Source organism: Chenopodium album, chromosome 4, assembly GCF_948465745.1.
Source record: "Chenopodium album chromosome 4, dcCheAlbu1.1, whole genome shotgun sequence".
Taxonomy (NCBI): Eukaryota; Viridiplantae; Streptophyta; class Magnoliopsida; order Caryophyllales; family Amaranthaceae; genus Chenopodium; species Chenopodium album.
This window is the reverse complement of record NC_137837.1, coordinates 654,259-672,711: the sequence shown is the minus strand read 5'-3', so window position 1 is coordinate 672,711 and position 18,453 is coordinate 654,259. Positions and strand designations below refer to the sequence as shown.

General features: G+C 36.0%; 1 protein-coding gene across 1 annotated transcript in view; it reads left to right on the top strand.

The window, feature by feature from the left end:
- The window catches only part of LOC145628384 (callose synthase 9-like), a 31,402-nt gene that overhangs the window by 12,390 nt on the left and 559 nt on the right, over window positions 1–18,453 (top strand). Inside the window, exons 19-51 of the mRNA XM_081680676.1 lie at window positions 118–178; window positions 406–487; window positions 1,077–1,126; window positions 1,298–1,384; window positions 1,470–1,555; window positions 2,900–2,924; window positions 3,124–3,218; window positions 3,368–3,449; window positions 3,554–3,714; window positions 3,830–3,950; window positions 4,846–4,943; window positions 5,073–5,163; window positions 5,256–5,416; window positions 5,510–5,619; window positions 6,897–7,031; window positions 7,367–7,435; window positions 7,518–7,695; window positions 7,806–7,920; window positions 8,490–8,609; window positions 10,932–11,047; window positions 11,152–11,235; window positions 11,347–11,459; window positions 13,629–13,681; window positions 13,741–13,917; window positions 14,584–14,631; window positions 14,885–15,043; window positions 16,246–16,359; window positions 16,603–16,691; window positions 16,771–16,929; window positions 17,052–17,154; window positions 17,494–17,613; window positions 17,877–17,927; window positions 18,018–18,200. Of these exons, the coding sequence (XP_081536802.1) occupies window positions 118–178; window positions 406–487; window positions 1,077–1,126; window positions 1,298–1,384; window positions 1,470–1,555; window positions 2,900–2,924; window positions 3,124–3,218; window positions 3,368–3,449; window positions 3,554–3,714; window positions 3,830–3,950; window positions 4,846–4,943; window positions 5,073–5,163; window positions 5,256–5,416; window positions 5,510–5,619; window positions 6,897–7,031; window positions 7,367–7,435; window positions 7,518–7,695; window positions 7,806–7,920; window positions 8,490–8,609; window positions 10,932–11,047; window positions 11,152–11,235; window positions 11,347–11,459; window positions 13,629–13,681; window positions 13,741–13,917; window positions 14,584–14,631; window positions 14,885–15,043; window positions 16,246–16,359; window positions 16,603–16,691; window positions 16,771–16,929; window positions 17,052–17,154; window positions 17,494–17,613; window positions 17,877–17,927; window positions 18,018–18,200 (3,496 nt within the window). The remainder of the gene's footprint in view (window positions 1–117; window positions 179–405; window positions 488–1,076; window positions 1,127–1,297; window positions 1,385–1,469; window positions 1,556–2,899; window positions 2,925–3,123; window positions 3,219–3,367; window positions 3,450–3,553; window positions 3,715–3,829; window positions 3,951–4,845; window positions 4,944–5,072; window positions 5,164–5,255; window positions 5,417–5,509; window positions 5,620–6,896; window positions 7,032–7,366; window positions 7,436–7,517; window positions 7,696–7,805; window positions 7,921–8,489; window positions 8,610–10,931; window positions 11,048–11,151; window positions 11,236–11,346; window positions 11,460–13,628; window positions 13,682–13,740; window positions 13,918–14,583; window positions 14,632–14,884; window positions 15,044–16,245; window positions 16,360–16,602; window positions 16,692–16,770; window positions 16,930–17,051; window positions 17,155–17,493; window positions 17,614–17,876; window positions 17,928–18,017; window positions 18,201–18,453) is intronic.

The window sequence follows — 18,453 nt, the reverse complement described above, 5'->3', positions numbered from 1 at the left end:
GTCGGGACTATAGTATTGCTCATCTGAATCAATGTGTTGCTTTGGAGATTATAGGTCTGCCTTGGTATCTCATCTCATTTGAACATAAAATTTCAACACTTGATATATTTGATGCAGGTATATGTTTTTCTGGCTTATTGTCTTAGCTGGAAAATTTTCATTTGGGTATTTTGTCCAGGTAAGTAAAATCACAATTCTCATTTCAATACTTTCTTCATTGTCAATCCTAATGGTAGAGTGCTGGAGTCTTAGGCTCTGTTTCTTATCCAATGTCAGTTAGTTTCGAGAAAAACTAAGTCTAGTTAAGTTAAAATAAGTTACGTTTAGCAAAATCAAGGTGAGAGAACTAAGCTTTAGACAATTGTAAATTGGATGTGATTACGATTTTTTCTTTTTCCTTAACAGATCCGGCCGTTGGTTAAGCCCACAAGGATCATAGTCAATGCGAACAATATACGATATTCTTGGCATGATTTTGTATCACAAAGTAAGTTAAAATTTATTGTTTGGGTATAAGAGGTAGGTTTCAGTGTATCACATGATTTTCTAATTTTATTTTTTCTATAGTGAATGGGTCCAATCTTTATGTCTCCAACTCCCCATGTCTTGTAGTGTGTTCTTTCTTCTTGCTATTTACATGGTTTTTAGTTGAATGTCATGCTAAATTTTATACTACTCACTTAAATGCTGCTGTAGAATCTTTTTTGAAAAATTAGAATGACTAGTTAAGTTCTTAATTGAAATATATTGGAGAAATTAAATTTGCTGGGTGTTGTAAGCTTATGTTTGTGGCGTACTGGAAAGTTTGAATGAAAAGAAGAAATAAAACCAAATTAATTAATTTGATAAAAATATGTGATGAATTGATCTTGTGCCTGTAGTCTGCAATAGGGATTATATGTCGAGGTAGAGTTAGATGATGGACTAGTATTTTGTCCTTCAGTGCAAATTTGTGATATGTGGTGATCTTGTTAATTAAATTAGGAAATTTAATGTCTTATGTTAATGCTACAAGATAATGCTTCTTTTTGCTGGTTTTAAAGCTTCTGCTGTGGATTTGATGTTTGGTTTTGCAGATAACCACAATGCTATAACAGTCCTCAGTGTATGGGCACCTGTATTTTGTGTGAGTTATCTTGACTAATCCCGCTCCCTTTCCTCCTCTTTTTTGCATTTTTATTTTTCAGCCCTACAGTTACATGTTTGCTGCAATATTAAATTGTATAATCTTTCCATGAACCATTAAATTAATGAAGGTAATGTGTTATTTGGTTGTTTAATTTTTTATCTGTTTCAGATATATCTATTGGACATCTATGTGTTTTATACCGTAGTATCTGCTATTTGGGGATTTTTGTTGGGGGCAAGAGATAGGCTTGGGGAGGTGAGCTACTGTCCAACTATCATTGTACTTCTTTTTCAACTCGTAGGAATCAGTTTGCAAGTTTTATTCATCTGTAACATTTCAGATAAGATCATTGGAAGCCCTTCACCAGCTATTTGAGCAGTTTCCAAGAGCATTTATAGATAAACTTTATGCTTTACCTTATAAAAGGTTTTCTGCCTTTTCTGCTGCCCTTTTTATTAATGCTCTGCTTTCTTAAATACTTCCTCCGTTACGTGTTATGTGCAACAAACCTTGTTGCACGTTTCCCAAGACAAAATTTGATAATGATGATTAACAATGTGAAGGGTGTGTAATTAAGGATAAGAGAGAGAAAGGGGGATAATTAAATATATAAGTGCCACCACTACCAACTGCCATCCTCTCCACCAACACCACCACCAAGCCACTAATAACACCACCAGAACACCGCCAGTACGCCACCAACACCAATCAACCACTAGTCACCCATACCTTAACCACTCTCTCACCACCCTAACCACCCATCCCGTAACCACTCTTTCACCACCAACACCGTACCACCAGAACACCAACACTAACACCATCACCAGAAACCACCAAAAACCCACCTTGCTGCCACCATAAACCCCGAAATGCAGCAACCTGTAACCACCCAAGATCTACCAGACCCACAACCACCCAAAACCGACCTGGCTTTACCACCAAACCCAAAACCCGCAACCTCATAAACACCTTCAGGCCTCCCTTTCCCACCCATTCAACCACCAACCACCCACTGTCTCCTCACTCACCAAAATCCACAACCCCCCACCTCCCTCCCCTCTCCCCGAAATCACCACCAGCCACCCTAACTATGAAGAAAAAAAGCTTAAATTTGGAAAGTATTACCTTGTCATTGCTAATTTGGGGGTTAATTTGGTCAAATTTAACCATGAAAACTCTAGATCTAGAGTTTTCATGGTTACATTTGACCATAAAAACCTCAACTTTAAGCTTTAATGGAGGGGGAAGGGGCAGCGACGACTTTAATGGAGAAGGAAGTGGCGGCGACCCGATCCTATGGTGGTGGTGGTATGGTGGTTGTGAGAGAAGAGAGAGAAGATTGGTGGAGAGGGTGGCTTGAAAGAGAAGAGAGAGAAAATAAGGTGGTGGTGGAGTGGTGGTTGTTAGAGAAAACAGAAAAGAGAGTGGAGGTGAAGGTGAGGAGAGAGAAAATATGGTGGTGTGGGTGGTGGATCTGATTGTGAGGGAGGAGAGAGAATGTGTGTTAGTATTTTTATTAAGGGTTGATTATGTTAAGTTAATAAGTTAATAACATGTAGTTAATGTATTAATTGGATTGAAGTAAGGGTTTTTTAGTAAATTTACTCAAAAAAATTTACTATATAAGGAAACTTTTTTTTTGTTGCACATAACTTGTAACATCCTAAAATGGCAATTGTTGCACATAATGCGTAACGGAGGAAGTATTTTGATATTTCCTTTAGCTGTCCTTTCAGTTCCTGGCATCTGAGTACCTGCTTCTATATGCAGGGTCCCGGAGCATGCAGCTGGTCAGGTTGGTTTAGTGAACAGCTGATCACCTTCCTTTCACTAGGCATCATAGTTTGGAATGTTAATAATTATCTTCAACTTATTTCAACTAATTTGATTGTCAAGTTATTGTGGTTGGCCGCGGCTGTTTAGCTCATATATATGTAGTGCAAGAACCCAAAGTCACCTAATAGCTTACTCGTTTGATCATCTGTCAAAACAAGGTTGTTGAATCAAGCAAGGAAGATGCGGCTAGATTTTCACCCTTCTGGAATGAAATTATAAGAAATCTACGTGAAGAAGATTACGTCACCAACTTGTGCGTATCTTTAATTGTCTCCTACTCTGCTTTTTCCAGTATTTTAATTTTCATTCTTACCATACTCATATGTTATTTATGGTGTGAGGTGCATCCTTGTCTCTTATTACTTCCTTTCTGATTTAGATTCATCTGGTTATTTTTATTAGGGAAATGGAGTTGCTTCTCATGCCTAAAAATAGTGGAAGTTTGCCCTTGGTTCAATGGCCTCTCTTTCTTCTTGCTAGCAAGGTTTCTTGTTTTCTGTTATAACTTTAATTTTTTTATTCAATGTTGCTTTTGTATATTACTGTAAGTATCTTCTTTTTTTTGGTTGCTCTACTTGTTTTTGCAAGATATTTCTTGCACGAGATATTGCAGCAGAAAGTAAAGATTCCCAAGATGAGCTTTGGGAAAGGATCTGGAGAGACGAGTATATGAAATATGCTGTTGTGGAGTGCTATCATTCCATAAAGCTTATTCTGATGGAAATCCTGGAGGAGCATGGAAAAAAATGGTTTGTGGTTATATAGAAGTATCCTGCCGACAACGAAAATATTTATCGCAAAGCTTGATGTTTATGTGTATAAACTTGGAGGATCCAAGCCAATGACTTGTTTGACTTACTGCAGGGTGGAGAAGGTGTATGAGGATATCGAAGCATCTATAGCCAAGAAGTCCTTTCATATTGACATTGAATTGAGCAAGTTGTCTCTGGTTATTCAGAAAGTCACAGCCCTTATGGGAGTGTTGGTATGTGTATCTTTCCTTTTGGCTTATTTGTGTGGTTTGGAGTATTTTAGTTAGTGCTTTACTGCTTTATTGATTTAATCCTTGTATTTTGGCTTTATTATTATTGTTATTGTTATTGTTATTGTTAAGTTATTATTAATTCTTGTGTTGTTGTTGTTGTTGTTGTTGTTGTTGTTGTTGTTGTTGTCGTCGTCGTCTCACAAGACTGTAGTCTAATTTATCGAAAATTAAAAAATAAGAAAATTTGCTATCCATGAAGGGGTCAATATCTTGTATTTTGGCTTTTTGGATGTTAGAAATTGTGAACTTACTGTATGATTTTGTATATAACTGTGGTTATTAGAATTTGACCTCCTTCAGTGGTCTTATCTAGTATTGTATATCACGCGGTGCTGTTTCTCTCTTTTCTGCGGTTTATTGTAAACCCAGCAGCATCAGGCACCATATATTTTCATGAGTTTATCTTATGCCAGATTTATGGCTTAAAACTCTTGGTAATGTTACTATGGTAATATGCATTACGGCTATTCCATGTTATGTCTCTTCCAACGGGCAAGCATTGAGCTGAGTTCCCTTTGATATTGGACTTTGTGAACCTGTTCTGTTTTAACAGCTTATAGTTGTGCTGATAGCTGATACTTGATTTATATATTTGTGATAATGAGACTCGAAAGACATTGCTTTCTCAAAATTTCAAGGTATCTAATTAGCTAGGTAACCATTTGCAATTTGGCATTGTGCTGTTTGCCTGTTCTTTTGTTCTAATATTATAATATGGTACTCTTTTTCTCAAGGTAGGAGGAGCATACGTGGTTGATACACAAGTGTGCTTATTCTTTTGCTTTTAATGTCCTCTGGTCTCTGACTTGTTTTGGTTATGCTTCCTGTGAAACAGAAAGGTTCTGGGACAGCAGATCTTGAGAAGGGTGCTGTTAAAGCCATTCAAGATCTCTACGATGTCATACATTATGATGTACTTGTAGTGAACATGGGGTTAGTCTCTGTCCACTCAAACTTCATAGGATTCATCACATGCTTCTCCTTTTATTGTCACGTCTCCTTAATCTAAAGATGTAAGTATATACTGTCTTACTGAATATCTTATTATGTTTGTATCCACAGGGACCATATGCAGACATGGAGTGTGCTGTCAAAAGCTAGGGCGGAAGGTAGTTTATTTTCGAAGTTGAAGTGGCCTAAAGATCCCGAAGTGGTATGGTCAATTTTTTTACTACCTTTTTTTTTATCTATCACAATATTTGTATATTTTTTCATTTAAGTGAGATTGAGACATTCAATCTACAGAAAGCCCAAATCAAAAGGCTGTATTCACTTTTGACAATCAAAGATTCTGCATCAAGCATACCAAAAAATCTTGAGGCTCGAAGAAGACTCCAATTTTTTACAAATTCCTTGTTTATGGACATACCTGCAGCAAAAGTTGTGCGTGAGATGATGTCCTTCAGGTGAAAAATATGCCTTGATATTTTACTGCCAATATTAATGGTTTTGTCTTAAGCTGAACGGTGAGAACTGAACGTCTTTAAATGGCTTTGCAGCGTATTTACTCCTTACTATTCGGAGACGGTGCTATACAGTTTGAATGAACTGCGGAAGAAAAACGAGGATGGAATATCACTTTTGTTTTACCTTCAGAAAATATATCCAGGTAGGTTTATGTACCATCATGAGAAGTACTATGGTAGTTGTTTATCTTACAACGGATTCCTTTCCATGTGCATAAGTTACAAACAACAAATAATGGTAGCACTTTATATTGCCCTTTCTCCTTCCTTTCCAATATACATACCAATCATGCACTAAAATGACTATTTTGGCAAGAATAGATACAGTAAAGACGTTTCACAGGTTCAATTGTGAACAAGTGTGAAGTCAAGTCTAAGATAATCTTTGGCAGTTTTGCTAATTAGAGGTGTTGTCTAAATGTGTTTTCTTGGTAGCTAGGTGAACTATGCTGTTGAAAGTCTGGAGGCTTAGGCAAGATTTTTTTGAGATGTCATAGATAATCATTAAAAGATCTTTTTCCCTTAGATGGCTGTTGTTGGAAATTATGGTCAACAATAAATCTAGAATGCCTATTTTGGCTAAATTGTGATGTGGGAACTGGCTTTGTGTTTTTTATTTTTTCAATTAGTTTTATAAAATGTCACCATCCTTCTATAATGCATGAAGTGAAGTCTTGGTCCGGCAATGGCGATCATATATCTTCTGGACCAAGTTGTTTTTGTATTTCCTAATTTCCAGGAAATGGTAAAAGCTTAATGCCTGAAGCTGTTTCCAAGGAGAGGCTGATGGAAATAGCTTTAAGGCTAAATATTATTAATTTTGTTGTAGTTTAATATCACTTTTAAAATGTCCAATAACCAAACCTACCCTATTATTTTTAGACTAAGCAAATATTTTCTCCACATAGGAACTTGTTGGGAAAGGAGCATCTCCTTGGGATATGTTTTCTCCTATCTTCTGGCAGTATAAAAGACTATTTTCTACTTGGATTAACCCGTGGGAGGAACTTTTTATGTATTGCTTACGTTTGGGGCACATCTCTTCTGGTAATACCTTGTCAAGCTTTGAGCTGTCATAGTATCTGTGTTTTGGTTTTGAAAGTCTTTCCACTTTAAGTACTACCCCTATTTACTTGGTTTAAATTAAGGCCTCATCAATGCTTAGGATGAGGTGTTGAGTTTTGCATCCATTGCTTGAGAGGGCAAATGTAATTCTTGGTTCTTTACCATCGGCTGGATGTTCAGTGCATTATGCTTTGTATTGTATTGTCATTAGTCCATAAAATTTTGTATCTGATTATCACTAATAAATTAGATTTGATATTTGGTACAGGTTTTGAAATAATGTTTATAATTAAATTAAGCATTTATCCTTTGAGTTACAATTACTTTATATAAACATATGCCCTGGGCTGCGCAGATGAATGGAAGAATTTTCTTGCTCGAATTGGGCGTGATGAAAATGCACAGGAAACAGACCTCTTTGATAGTCCTAATGATATTGAGGAACTCCGTTTTTGGGCATCTTACCGTGGGCAAACATTAGCAAGAACTGGTATGAGTGCTTTTTGTTGAATTTTGAATCTCCTTTTGGTACAAAATTACTATTTGCTTTGTTGACAATCGTTCTTTTTTTTTTAAAAAAAAAGTATAAAGATTATAAATTATATGCAATTTATCAATTTCTAAGCATAAAACTGCGTTTACACATTAAAGTGAAAATATGCGAAGCGAAGGTTGCCAAACTGAAATTTTTTCCTTAATGGAAAATTTTGGCTGGGCTTTCATGTACTAGTTTTGGTGTTTTGATTTACATGTTTTGGTGGGTATCTCTGCAACCTATATTCGCTCATGGGTATTAGTGATTCTACATTTGTTCTGAAATTGCAGTTCGTGGAATGATGTACTACCGTAAAGCCCTCATGCTCCAGACCTATTTGGAGAGGATTGCTTCTGGAGGTGTGTAATCTTTGATTACTGGTGTTTACTTTTTATTTTTTGCTCAAACGATTAATCAATTTTTTTTAACATTAACATGCAGATCTGGAGGTTCCAATATCAGGCAACGATGTACTTAATGTCCAGGGTTTTGAGCTATCTCCTGAAGCACGTGCTCAGGCTGATTTAAAGTTCACATATGTAGTTACATGCCAAATATATGGAAAACAGAAAGAAGAGGGAAAGCCTGAGGCTGCGGATATTTCTTTGCTCATGCAAAGGTAGTTATTAAGTTTGTTTGTATGTTTAGTATGTCACCTTTTCACCTATCTTCTATATCCATTCCGTTCTTAGACATGTTCATGATCTGTATTGCTTGCTTGTGATCTAGAAATGAAGCTCTTCGGATTGCTTTTATTGATGTTGTTGAAACTATGAAGGATGGGAAAGTGCAGACCGAGTACTTCTCCAAACTTGTAAAGGCTGACATCAATGGACAAGATAAGGTTATTTTTTGTTTCTTCCCTGTAATGTAGCATGCTAAGTTCAATACAAGTAAGAATGCTGTGTCGTATAGTTTCTTTAGTCTGCTTTCAAAATTTGTGATTTAACTCAATATAAGTCTCACTTGATATTTATAAATCATCCTCATGTCATATAATAATGTATTGGGAGTTTGGAACAGCTTATTAAATCTTAGTTATACCAAAAAGGTTTAGCTTTATCCCTGGAACTTTGTTTTTAGTTCCATGCATATATGTTTCCATATGTATATACATAGTATATATTTCATTTTAAACCGAATTCTGATGTGTTAGAGCGTTGGAGACCATCTGTGGTTATATTGTCAAATTTGAACACTTGTGAAACTTGTACTTTTGGGTTTTTTTTAGCCAATTTTATTACATGTAGATTTTAGCTTCACTGTAAACTGTGATGCTCCAATTCTAGTGCATTCTCTTCCCTACTAACACTTTTTTGGAAGCCTGTCATAATTGTCCAAGACATAATTGTCTTCTCTTGTTTATGTTCTTTCTCTAGTACCAATTAACAAAGTAAGAGATTTATTTTGCAGGAAATCTACTCTGTTAAGTTACCAGGAAATCCTAAACTTGGTGAAGGAAAGCCCGAGAATCAAAATCACGCTGTTATCTTTACTCGTGGACAAGCAGTACAGACTATTGATATGAATCAGGTAAGTATTTGCAGTTGAATTTATTTAAATTATGTTGCTGTCCTATATTGTAAAATAATAAAGATCCTAACTATTTCTGTCAGCAACAAAGGGAATATTTTTTATTTTTTTTGTTCAAAAAGCAATCTGATTTTGTAGTTATTAGCTTGGGTTCATGGAGGGATTTTATACTGTTGTTAAATAATACTTATTGATGCTTGATATGGTATGCTGCATGTTGATTTTACAAAGAGCATGATTTTGCCTGCTATAGAAAATTTGACGTGGTGGAATGAAGAGGTGAAAGCAGTAATTAAGCAAAAAAGGGAATGCTATCAAGCCTTAGGAAAATGTAGGAGTGATGAAACCTTTGCAGCGTATAAAGAGGCTAAGAGTAAGGCAAAGACAGCTGTTCGTCAAGCGAAAGAAAAGGCATATCAGGAGGTTTATGAAAAACTTGATTCCAAGGAGGGAGAAAGGATCATTTATAAGATGGCAAAGAGAAGACAAGAGGCAAGGAAGGATATTGACATGGTGAAGTGTGTCAAAGATAAGAACCAAATGGTCCTAGTGCAAGAGGAGGACATCAAGGATAGGTGGAAGGGGTACTTCGATGAATTATTTAATGGAAGTATTGGAGTTGTGATAGGAGATACCTCTGTGAGTGATGAAGAAATCAACATGGAGTATGTGCGAAGGATTAGGAGAGTAGAGGTGGAGATTGCACTGAGGAAGTTGAAACCTAAGAAGGCGATTGGCCCTGATGGGGTACCGATAGAGGTGTGGAGGTGTTTGGGTAAGATTGGTATTGATTGGTTAACAAACCTTTTCAACAAGATATGGACGGCTACAAGGATCCCACAAGATTGGAGGAAGAGCACCTTGGTCCCGGTTTATAAAAACAAAGGAGACGCTCAAGATTGTTCTAACTACCGAGGAATTAAGCTTATGAGCCACACTATGAAGCTGTGGGAAAAGGTGATTGAACAAAGGTTGAGGGCATACACAAGCATTTCAGATAACCAATTTGGTTTTATGTCTGGGAGATCTACTATGGAGGCAATCCATTTGATAAGACAAATGATGGAGTTTTATAGGGTAAAGAAGAAAGATCTTCATATGGTCTTTATTGATTTAGAGAAGGCATATGACAAGGTGCCAAGAGAGATACTTTGGTGGGCAATGTTGAAGAAAGGTATCCCACGAAGGTATGTAGACCTAGTTAAGGATATGTATCGGGATGTGTCAACAAATGTGAGGACATGCGGAGGGTTGACAAAAGATTTCCCTATTACAATCGGATTGCATCAAGGGTCTGCATTTAGCCCTTTTCTTTTTGCAACGGTTCTAGATGAATTAACTAGACCAATTCAAGATGAGGTTCCATGGTGTATGTTGTTCGCGGATGATATCGTTTTGGTGGATGAGACTAAGGACGGGGTTAATGTTAAGTTGGAGCAATGGAGGCAAAGGTTGGAATCTAGAGGGTTTAAGCTAAGTCGGAGTAAGACTGAATATTTGGTATGTCGTTTTGACACTCAGAGGGGGACAAGCAATGAAGTGGTGAGTTTGGATGGAAAGGATTTGACCATGAGTGAATGTTTTAAGTATCTTGGGTCGATCATCCAGAAGAATGGTGACATTGATCAAGACGTAACCCACAGAATTAAGTCAGGGTGGCTTAAATGGAGAGCGGCCACGGGAGTGTTATGCGACCGCAGCATTCCCCTACAGTTGAAGGGAAAATTCTACAGGACTGCCATAAGACCAGTGTTGCTCTATGGTACAGAATGTTGGGCTTCTAAGAAAGAGCATATTAAAAAGATGGAGGTTACGGAAATGCGCATGTTAAGGTGGATGTGTGGAAACACTTTAAGAGATAGAATCAGAAATGAGGTTATTCGCAAGAAAGTAGGTGTGGCAGACATTGCAGATAAATTAAGGGAAAATCGTCTGCGTTGGTTTGGACATGTAAGACGGAGACCCGTGGGTGCACCGGTGCGAAGAGTGGAAGAGTGGGATCATGGAGGGATTAAACGAGGAAGAGGGAGACCAAAAATGACTTGGTTGGAAGGAGTAAGGATATGAAGTGCATGGATTTACGTGAGGATGAAGTTTTGGATCGTAAGGGATGGAGGAGAAAGATTTATGTTGATGACTACACGGAATAATCATATTTGGTTCATGTTAGCCGACCCCACTTTTGGGATTAAGGCTTTGATTGATTGATTGATTGATTGATTGAGAAAATTTGACACTGTTTCAATACATTTTCCACTTGATGATTGGTTCTTTGAAGTTATCATCGAGGCTTTTTCTCAGTTGCTTTGAATGATGTTTTAGGATAATTATTTTGAAGAGGCTTTGAAGATGAGAAACCTTCTCGAAGAATTCAATCTTGATCATGGACTTCGTGCCCCCACTATTCTTGGTGTCAGAGAACATGTATTTACCGGAAGGTACCCTCTTTTAAAATACTCACAAATTTATGTTCACTTATGATTTTTGTTTGTGTACCAGTATATATGCTTCGTAATAAACCACTATGTCCATTTTAATGCAGTGTTTCTTCATTAGCTTCATTTATGTCCAATCAAGAAGCCAGCTTTGTAACTCTTGGACAACGAGTTCTTGCTAATCCGTTGAAGTAAGTTTGTCCCGTAAAGATTGGAGATTGTTTTGCAAAGTTTTTTTTTTTCTTCTCTGTTTTAATTAAATATGTTTTTGATGTTCTCTGTTAATTGTTGCAAATTCGCAGGGTTCGAATGCATTATGGACATCCAGACGTTTTTGATAGAGTTTTCCATATAACACGTGGTGGTATAAGCAAGGCCTCTCGTGTTATAAACATTAGTGAAGACATATTTTCTGGTTGGTTGTTCTGACAAAAATACATGCATTTTCTTTGTCTTTTACTGTAATTCTATAAACTAGTATGACATTCTCTTGATCTCATGTCTCATTGCTTTGCCAATTGACCTCACTAGTTGATTCCATAAAAGAATATAGAATATTATATTCTTTCTTTTGGGTTGTTTTGACAAAAATACATGCATTTTCTTTGTCTTTTACTCTGTTTTTAATGTTGATCCCATAAAAGTAGTATTGTTGAAACGGTTTGACAGTTCGAGTTCGGCATTAAATTGGGTCGGTTTGAAATTGGTTTAAGTGTCTCGCGGGTCGGTTTTAGTTTGGTTTAAATAGTTATCGGTTCGATTCGATTTCGGTTTATTCTTGAGCGGTTTTAATTTGGTTCGGGTTGTAAACAAACCGGCTATGTTACTTGGACTCGGATAAAGTGTCAAATTAGACACGGGTGTCTAAGCATCGGACTCGCCCATTTTCTTGAAAAAAGTTGTGTTTTTAGTTCAAAATGAAGTGTCGGTGTTGGTGTCCGACACGTGTCGTGTCGACACGGACACGCGATGTAAATGAAAAAGTCCGAATAACATAGCAGTCCGGGTAGTAAACGGTTCGGTGCACACGGGTTGCGGTTTGTTAACGGTTTCGGGTTGGAAACAGTTCGCTTCTTTTTCGGTTCAGTTTATTATAACTAGTTCGATTTTTTTCGGTTTAGTTCATAACTGGTTCGGTTCTTTTTCGGTTCAGTTTATAACTAGTTCGATTTTTTTCGGTTCAGTTCATAACTGGTTCGGTTCTTTTTCGGTTCAGTTTATAACTGATTCGGCTCTTCTACGGTTTAACTTTTTTTGGATCGGTTTACTAAATTATGGTTCGGGTCGGAAGATATTTTATACTATGATAATGATTTGGTAGGAAGATATTTTATACTATGATAAATTTTCAATTAATATTAATTTGGCAAGAATAATTTTTGTACTATGATAAATTTTCAAATTCTTAATGGTTCTTTGTATTATCAATAGTAAGATTATTTTGCTTAATCCATATAATTACATTAAAAAAAAAGTTGGAAAAAATAATAATGCTCGATCGGTAGTAAACATGTGTGCTAATTAAATTTCATTTAAAACACCTTTTAACTTGATTTTAATATTCTCTTTATGGTAAGCCGATTCATTTATAAGCGATCCGGTTCATAAACGATTCGGTTTGCAAGCGGTTCGGTTTATAAATGGTTCGGTTTATATACAGTTTGGTGCAAACGGGTCGCGGGTTGTTAACGGTTCGATGTAAACAGTTTTATCCCGGTTCAAACGGTTTTGGGTTGAAAGCGGTTTCGGGTTAGAAACAGTTCGGTTCTTTTTTCGATTCGGTTTTATTTCAGTTCGGACTAAAACTGGTTCGGTTCATTAACGGGTTCGGTTTTTATACGGTCTAACGTTATTCGGATCGGTTCGATTTCAGGTTCATTCACATACGGTTCAGGTCGGTTTTCGATTTCAAAAAACGGTTTTTAATCGGTTCGGTTCTCATTTGGGTCAGTTTGTTTAAGGCAGTTAAATGGTTTCGGTTTGAAATTTGACAGCACTACATAAAAGAATATAGAATATTATTTTTTTTTTTTGAAAAAAATTTGACATTCTCTTGATCTTATGTCTCATTACTTTGCCAATTGACCTCACTAGTCCTTTGTCTCCCTTTCCCGTTTTCACTTTTCTTTTCCTTTAAAGCTAACATCATCCTCTTCAACATTCTTGAGTAAACCTATTAATTCTTTTCTGGCTCTTAATTATTGTATGATATGCCATATCTTATGTATTACGCCGTCATAATGTTTGTTTTCAAACCCTGTGATAATGTAAGGGGTAATACATTGATTATTATGCATTTATGCTCTCTAAATTAGTACTATAGGTCTGTTTGATAACTTTACAATTAGAGATATCTCTTTGCCAGGATCTTGTGGCTTTTGGATGCTTTTCTATTAAGCCCTAGTCTTTTTTGTTCTATATGTTTCATAGACCTGCATAAAAATGTTTTTGAGCGAAGAATATGATAAATCATATCATATCTCATCTAGCTTGAGTCTTCTTTGTTCTTTTGATTTTTGAAACTTGCATAAAAATGTTTGTCAAATAAGAATATGATGGTTATAAATCTGAATCTGCAATGCAGGATTCAACTCAACTTTAAGACAGGGGAACATTACCCATCATGAGTACATTCAGGTATAATTTAAAGTTTACTTGCATACTTTTGAAACATCATCTTTGACTGTAGTTTACAGGTTGGTAAAGGACGGGATGTGGGGCTCAACCAGATTGCACTATTTGAAGGAAAAGTTGCTGGTGGAAATGGTGAACAAGTTCTTAGTAGGGATGTTTACCGGCTAGGGCAGCTTTTTGATTTCTTCAGAATGATGTCATTCTTCTACACAACTGTTGGATACTACTTTTGTACCATGGTACGTCTACAAATATCACTGTAAAACTTACTGCCAGTATGACTTTTACCATCTGTAGGAATGCATAAAGATATGAAGTTGAGATCTTAGTCAAAATAGTACTTTCAATTTCTAACATTAAAATTGGTAGGGAAGCATTGATTCTGTGGCATATATGTTTTGTATCACTAATTCTATAATTAGTCAAAGGGCTTCCATCAGCTGTTTGTTTTCATAAGAATGGGATTCTTGTTGCTAGCAATATTATTCTGACTCCAGATTTGGATGTGTGTTCTTGACTTCTTGACCAAATTCCAAAAAGAAGTGTCAAGTTTCATACTCATGTTTTGAGTGGTTTATCTGACAAGTTAAAACATACTATATATCCCGAGTCTTTATTTCATTATAAATTGCTTTGTATGTAGCATTTTGTTGATGCTTTCATGATTATTTTGCTGCCATCTGTTAATGTATATGTCTAGTTGTGTCGAAGGGGTGTTTATTAGCATGCACGCATGGTAACCTGCGTACTTGTTTTTAATATTGGCTCAATGCTAATTTTGCACAAAACTCCAATGGTTTCTCTAGCCTTTTTAATTTGACAGTTGCTGTCTAATACTTGTTAAATCCCTGTTGTACTTCTAATATTTGCATGTAACTAAGCTGTCACTTTTTATTTCTTTGCAGTTGACGGTGCTGACAGTATATATATTTCTTTACGGTAAAACATATCTGGTACGTTGAGTATCCTGCTAGAAAATTTTCCAAGTGTGTGCGCTATTTTTCTTTCTTTCTTTTTTTTTTCTAGCTGAAAATGATAAATAGATAAATAAATATTATCAGATGAACTGACTTGTGCAAATACTGTAGTGTTTATCCTTTTTTTTTTTTTATCTAGTCCAGTACACTCAAAGCCTAAGCATGTGGATTTTTCTTTGCTTGATCACTCATTTTCCCTTGGTGGAACGTTTGCTAAATTTTGTTGCAGGCGTTGTCAGGTGTTGGTGAGACAATCCAAGATCAAGCTCGTATCTCGCAGAATACTGCACTTGGTGCAGCCCTTAATACCCAGTTCCTTATTCAGATTGGAATCTTTACTGCTATCCCAATGATTCTTGGATTCATTCTGGAACAAGGGTTTTTTAGGGTATGTTTTTTGGAACTTGACCTGATTTTGTTTTTTGTTAATGTGTCTCCATACCTCAGACAGCAAAACATTTTTGTTCACCCCCAAGTCCCCAACTAATTTATGATTGATAACTATGATTTATGATATGCACTTTTTATTTTGAGAATGATAAGAATATCCTTGTTTATGTCTTGTTAGGAAGTGTATTAGCATATTTTAAATTCAATAATATTGTGCAAAACATGTTAATATTATGAACCCATTGTAGGTTTTAGTTAGATTGTAGATGTTTCATGTTGTGTAATATTAGATGTCACATCTAATTTTTATGATTTTGATAAAGTTTAATTTACGGTGTAATCAATTATGCCAAGTTATTTTATTTATTATACTCTACAATGCTCTTAAATTGATATGAACCTCCCCCCCCCCCTTCTCCCAACACACACACACACACACAATGTGTTGTTATAATGATGCTATGCAAGTTCCTTCTCCTGCTCTAGTGAGGAAATGATGTGGTGGTTAATTGCAGCCAGAACTCAATATAAGAGTTCTTCCTATGGTGAGGTTTTTTCTTTCCATGAAGTAAATTTTGGGGAAAATATTCCATCCCAATTGTGAACAATCACCAAAACGTTCATGAAGATTTGTATTAAAGTTTATGCTGTGAGAGAAATATGGTGGGTTATTGGGGAAAGAGAATGTTGAGGAGATTTTTTGTTTATTTCTTTGGTGGGATAAAAAAAATCCATAAAAAATCTGATGCGGAGGAGAGGGAAATGTAGGGAGAGTGGTGAGGGAATTTTTTTCCTTCACCATTGAGAGTGCGCTATGTACAAAATCTGCCAACTACGTTCATATGTTTGCTCTTGGTGATCCCACACTAACTTGATATTTGGTATTATTGTTCATCTCTTCTGTAATGTCAGTGTGAATATTAAGCTTTATTTATACTGATGTGGATATTTGAATATGATTATAAGAAAATAGCATTTGATTTGTTTTTTTAACTGCTCTTTTAATGGTTTAATGCCTAAATTGTCTGGCCAGTTTGCAATTTTAATGACAAAGCAGTGATTGTGCTATGCTATTCTCTTTGAGTTGTTAATGATTGTCAGCTGTAATGTTCTTTCATGTTGAGATCAACTGAGATTGTGAATCTAGTCCTAATCTCTCCTTTATTTTTTTTATTTATTTATTTTTTTTTTTAATTTCAGGCCATTGTGAATTTTATCACTATGCAATTTCAACTTTGTTCTGTCTTTTTTACCTTTTCTTTGGGAACAAGAACACATTATTTTGGTCGGACAATTCTCCATGGCGGTGCACGGGTTTGTCATTTTCCTACCTTATACTTCCTTTTTGAATACATGCACCAGTTTGACTGTGGCTTATGCAGTATTCAAAATATCAACTTTTTTATATTTTCCCTAGTATATAATTAGGGATATTATTGGTCGAAGTTATTGGCCAGTATAAAAGTCAAACTGGTTAGTGTATTTAGAAACAGAGGAGTATTAAAGTTATTATATTAAGAATTGTGTCATTTGATTAATAATTGTTTGTTTTAACAGTACCAAGCAACTGGGAGGGGTTTTGTTGTCCGTCATATAAAATTCAGTGAAAACTACCGGCTCTACTCTCGGAGTCATTTTGTCAAAGGGTACATCCTCTTTTATTTTTGTTGTAGCTTGTATTGTGACATGACGATTGTTTTTGAGTTGTATACTTTTTTGATGTAGGCTTGAGGTTGTCCTTTTGTTGATAGTATTTCTTGCATATGGCTATAATGATGGTGGTGCGATAGGCTACATTCTTCTCTCAGTCAGCAGTTGGTTTATGGCCCTTTCATGGCTCTTTGCTCCCTACCTGTTCAATCCATCTGGTTTCGAGTGGCAGAAGTAAGAAATAATATGGGTGAAAGCTACTTACTTAGCTACAATTGTCATTTTCAATTAATATTTAGTGTTATGATGCATTGAAGACTCCCAGTCTAATTCATGTTTTTCCTTTTGCTTTAAAGGATTGTGGAGGACTTTCGGGATTGGACCAATTGGCTTCTTTATAGAGGTGGTATTGGAGTTAAGGGCGAGGAAAGTTGGGAAGCTTGGTGGGAAGAGGAATTGGTGATTTTTCTACTTATTAATTTCTGGCACAGAATTCTAATGCTTTTACTTCTTGTCCGCATGCTTTTGTGAGATGCTTAGTGGGAAGAGGAATTGGACCAATCCTTCTGATGTTTGGTTAACAAAATAGAATGGGGGAAGTGAAAATTTATGGGATTTTGTAATTTGGGTAGTTGTTTGGTTGACACAAAAAGGCAAAAATGAGGGGAGTTGGAATTCATGGGATTTCTACTTCCCACAAATGTAGGAATGGCCACCTTCTGTGGAAACTGGAAAATGACCTTAGGAAATTAGTTCATCTTTGGTTGCATTCTTGGAACTAAAAGATTGTTTTGGCAGGGGCATATTCGGACTTTTGGTGGGAGGATAGCAGAGACAATTTTAAGCCTGAGGTTCATCGTCTTCCAGTATGGTATTGTATATAAGCTACAAGTACAAGGGACCAATACATCATTAGCGGTGAGAACTCAACTTGTCTCCTAATTATATTTCTCTTTGCTTAGTGGTTTCTGTCACCTGCTTCCATTTGCATGCAAAAAGTTCTATCTTTTCATAGTGGGTGGTTCATGTTGAGATGAGAATTTTGTTTGGATAATTGATATAATATGGACTTTCTTTTTATTCTCTTTTAGATGTCTAGATCACTCTGCTGTTTGTTAAATAAGAGTGTTGCTATTTGGTGGAAGAATGTGCTGATCTTGAATTGTTTTTCCCCCTCGCAGATATATGGCTTTTCGTGGGCTGCTCTGGCTGGCCTTATAATCCTTTTCAAGGTTTGGTTTATAGAATTGGAAGGCTAATAATGTTATGTTTGTAATCCCAATTGATTTATTAATTGAATCTACTTTGAATCTGTGCTTCAGGTTTTCACTTTCAGCCAGAAGGCATCGGTGAACTTTCAACTGATATTGCGCTTTGTCCAAGGGCTTACATTCTTGATTGCGTTAGCTGGTATAGCTGTGGCTATTGTACTTACAGATCTATCTGTTTCTGACATATTTGCCTGTATCTTAGCCTTTATTCCAACTGGTTGGATGATTCTTTCGGTGAGTTTCATGTTTAACTCTACATCATTGCTATTACATTTCTCCTTTTTCCAAATTCTCGTCCCCTTCCTCTGGCAAAGTGTCGTGCTATCTTCATGTTGACTTTGTATAAAGAGTTTGCATATTTTAGAAGTAAACTTGTGCGGTGTCTTGCTTTCTCATTTATCCTTACATTTTGTATTTATACTTTAAATTCTCACATGTTTATTATGTTTGGGTGGTGATATTTTCTTTTCTCTAATTTCTAAAAAAA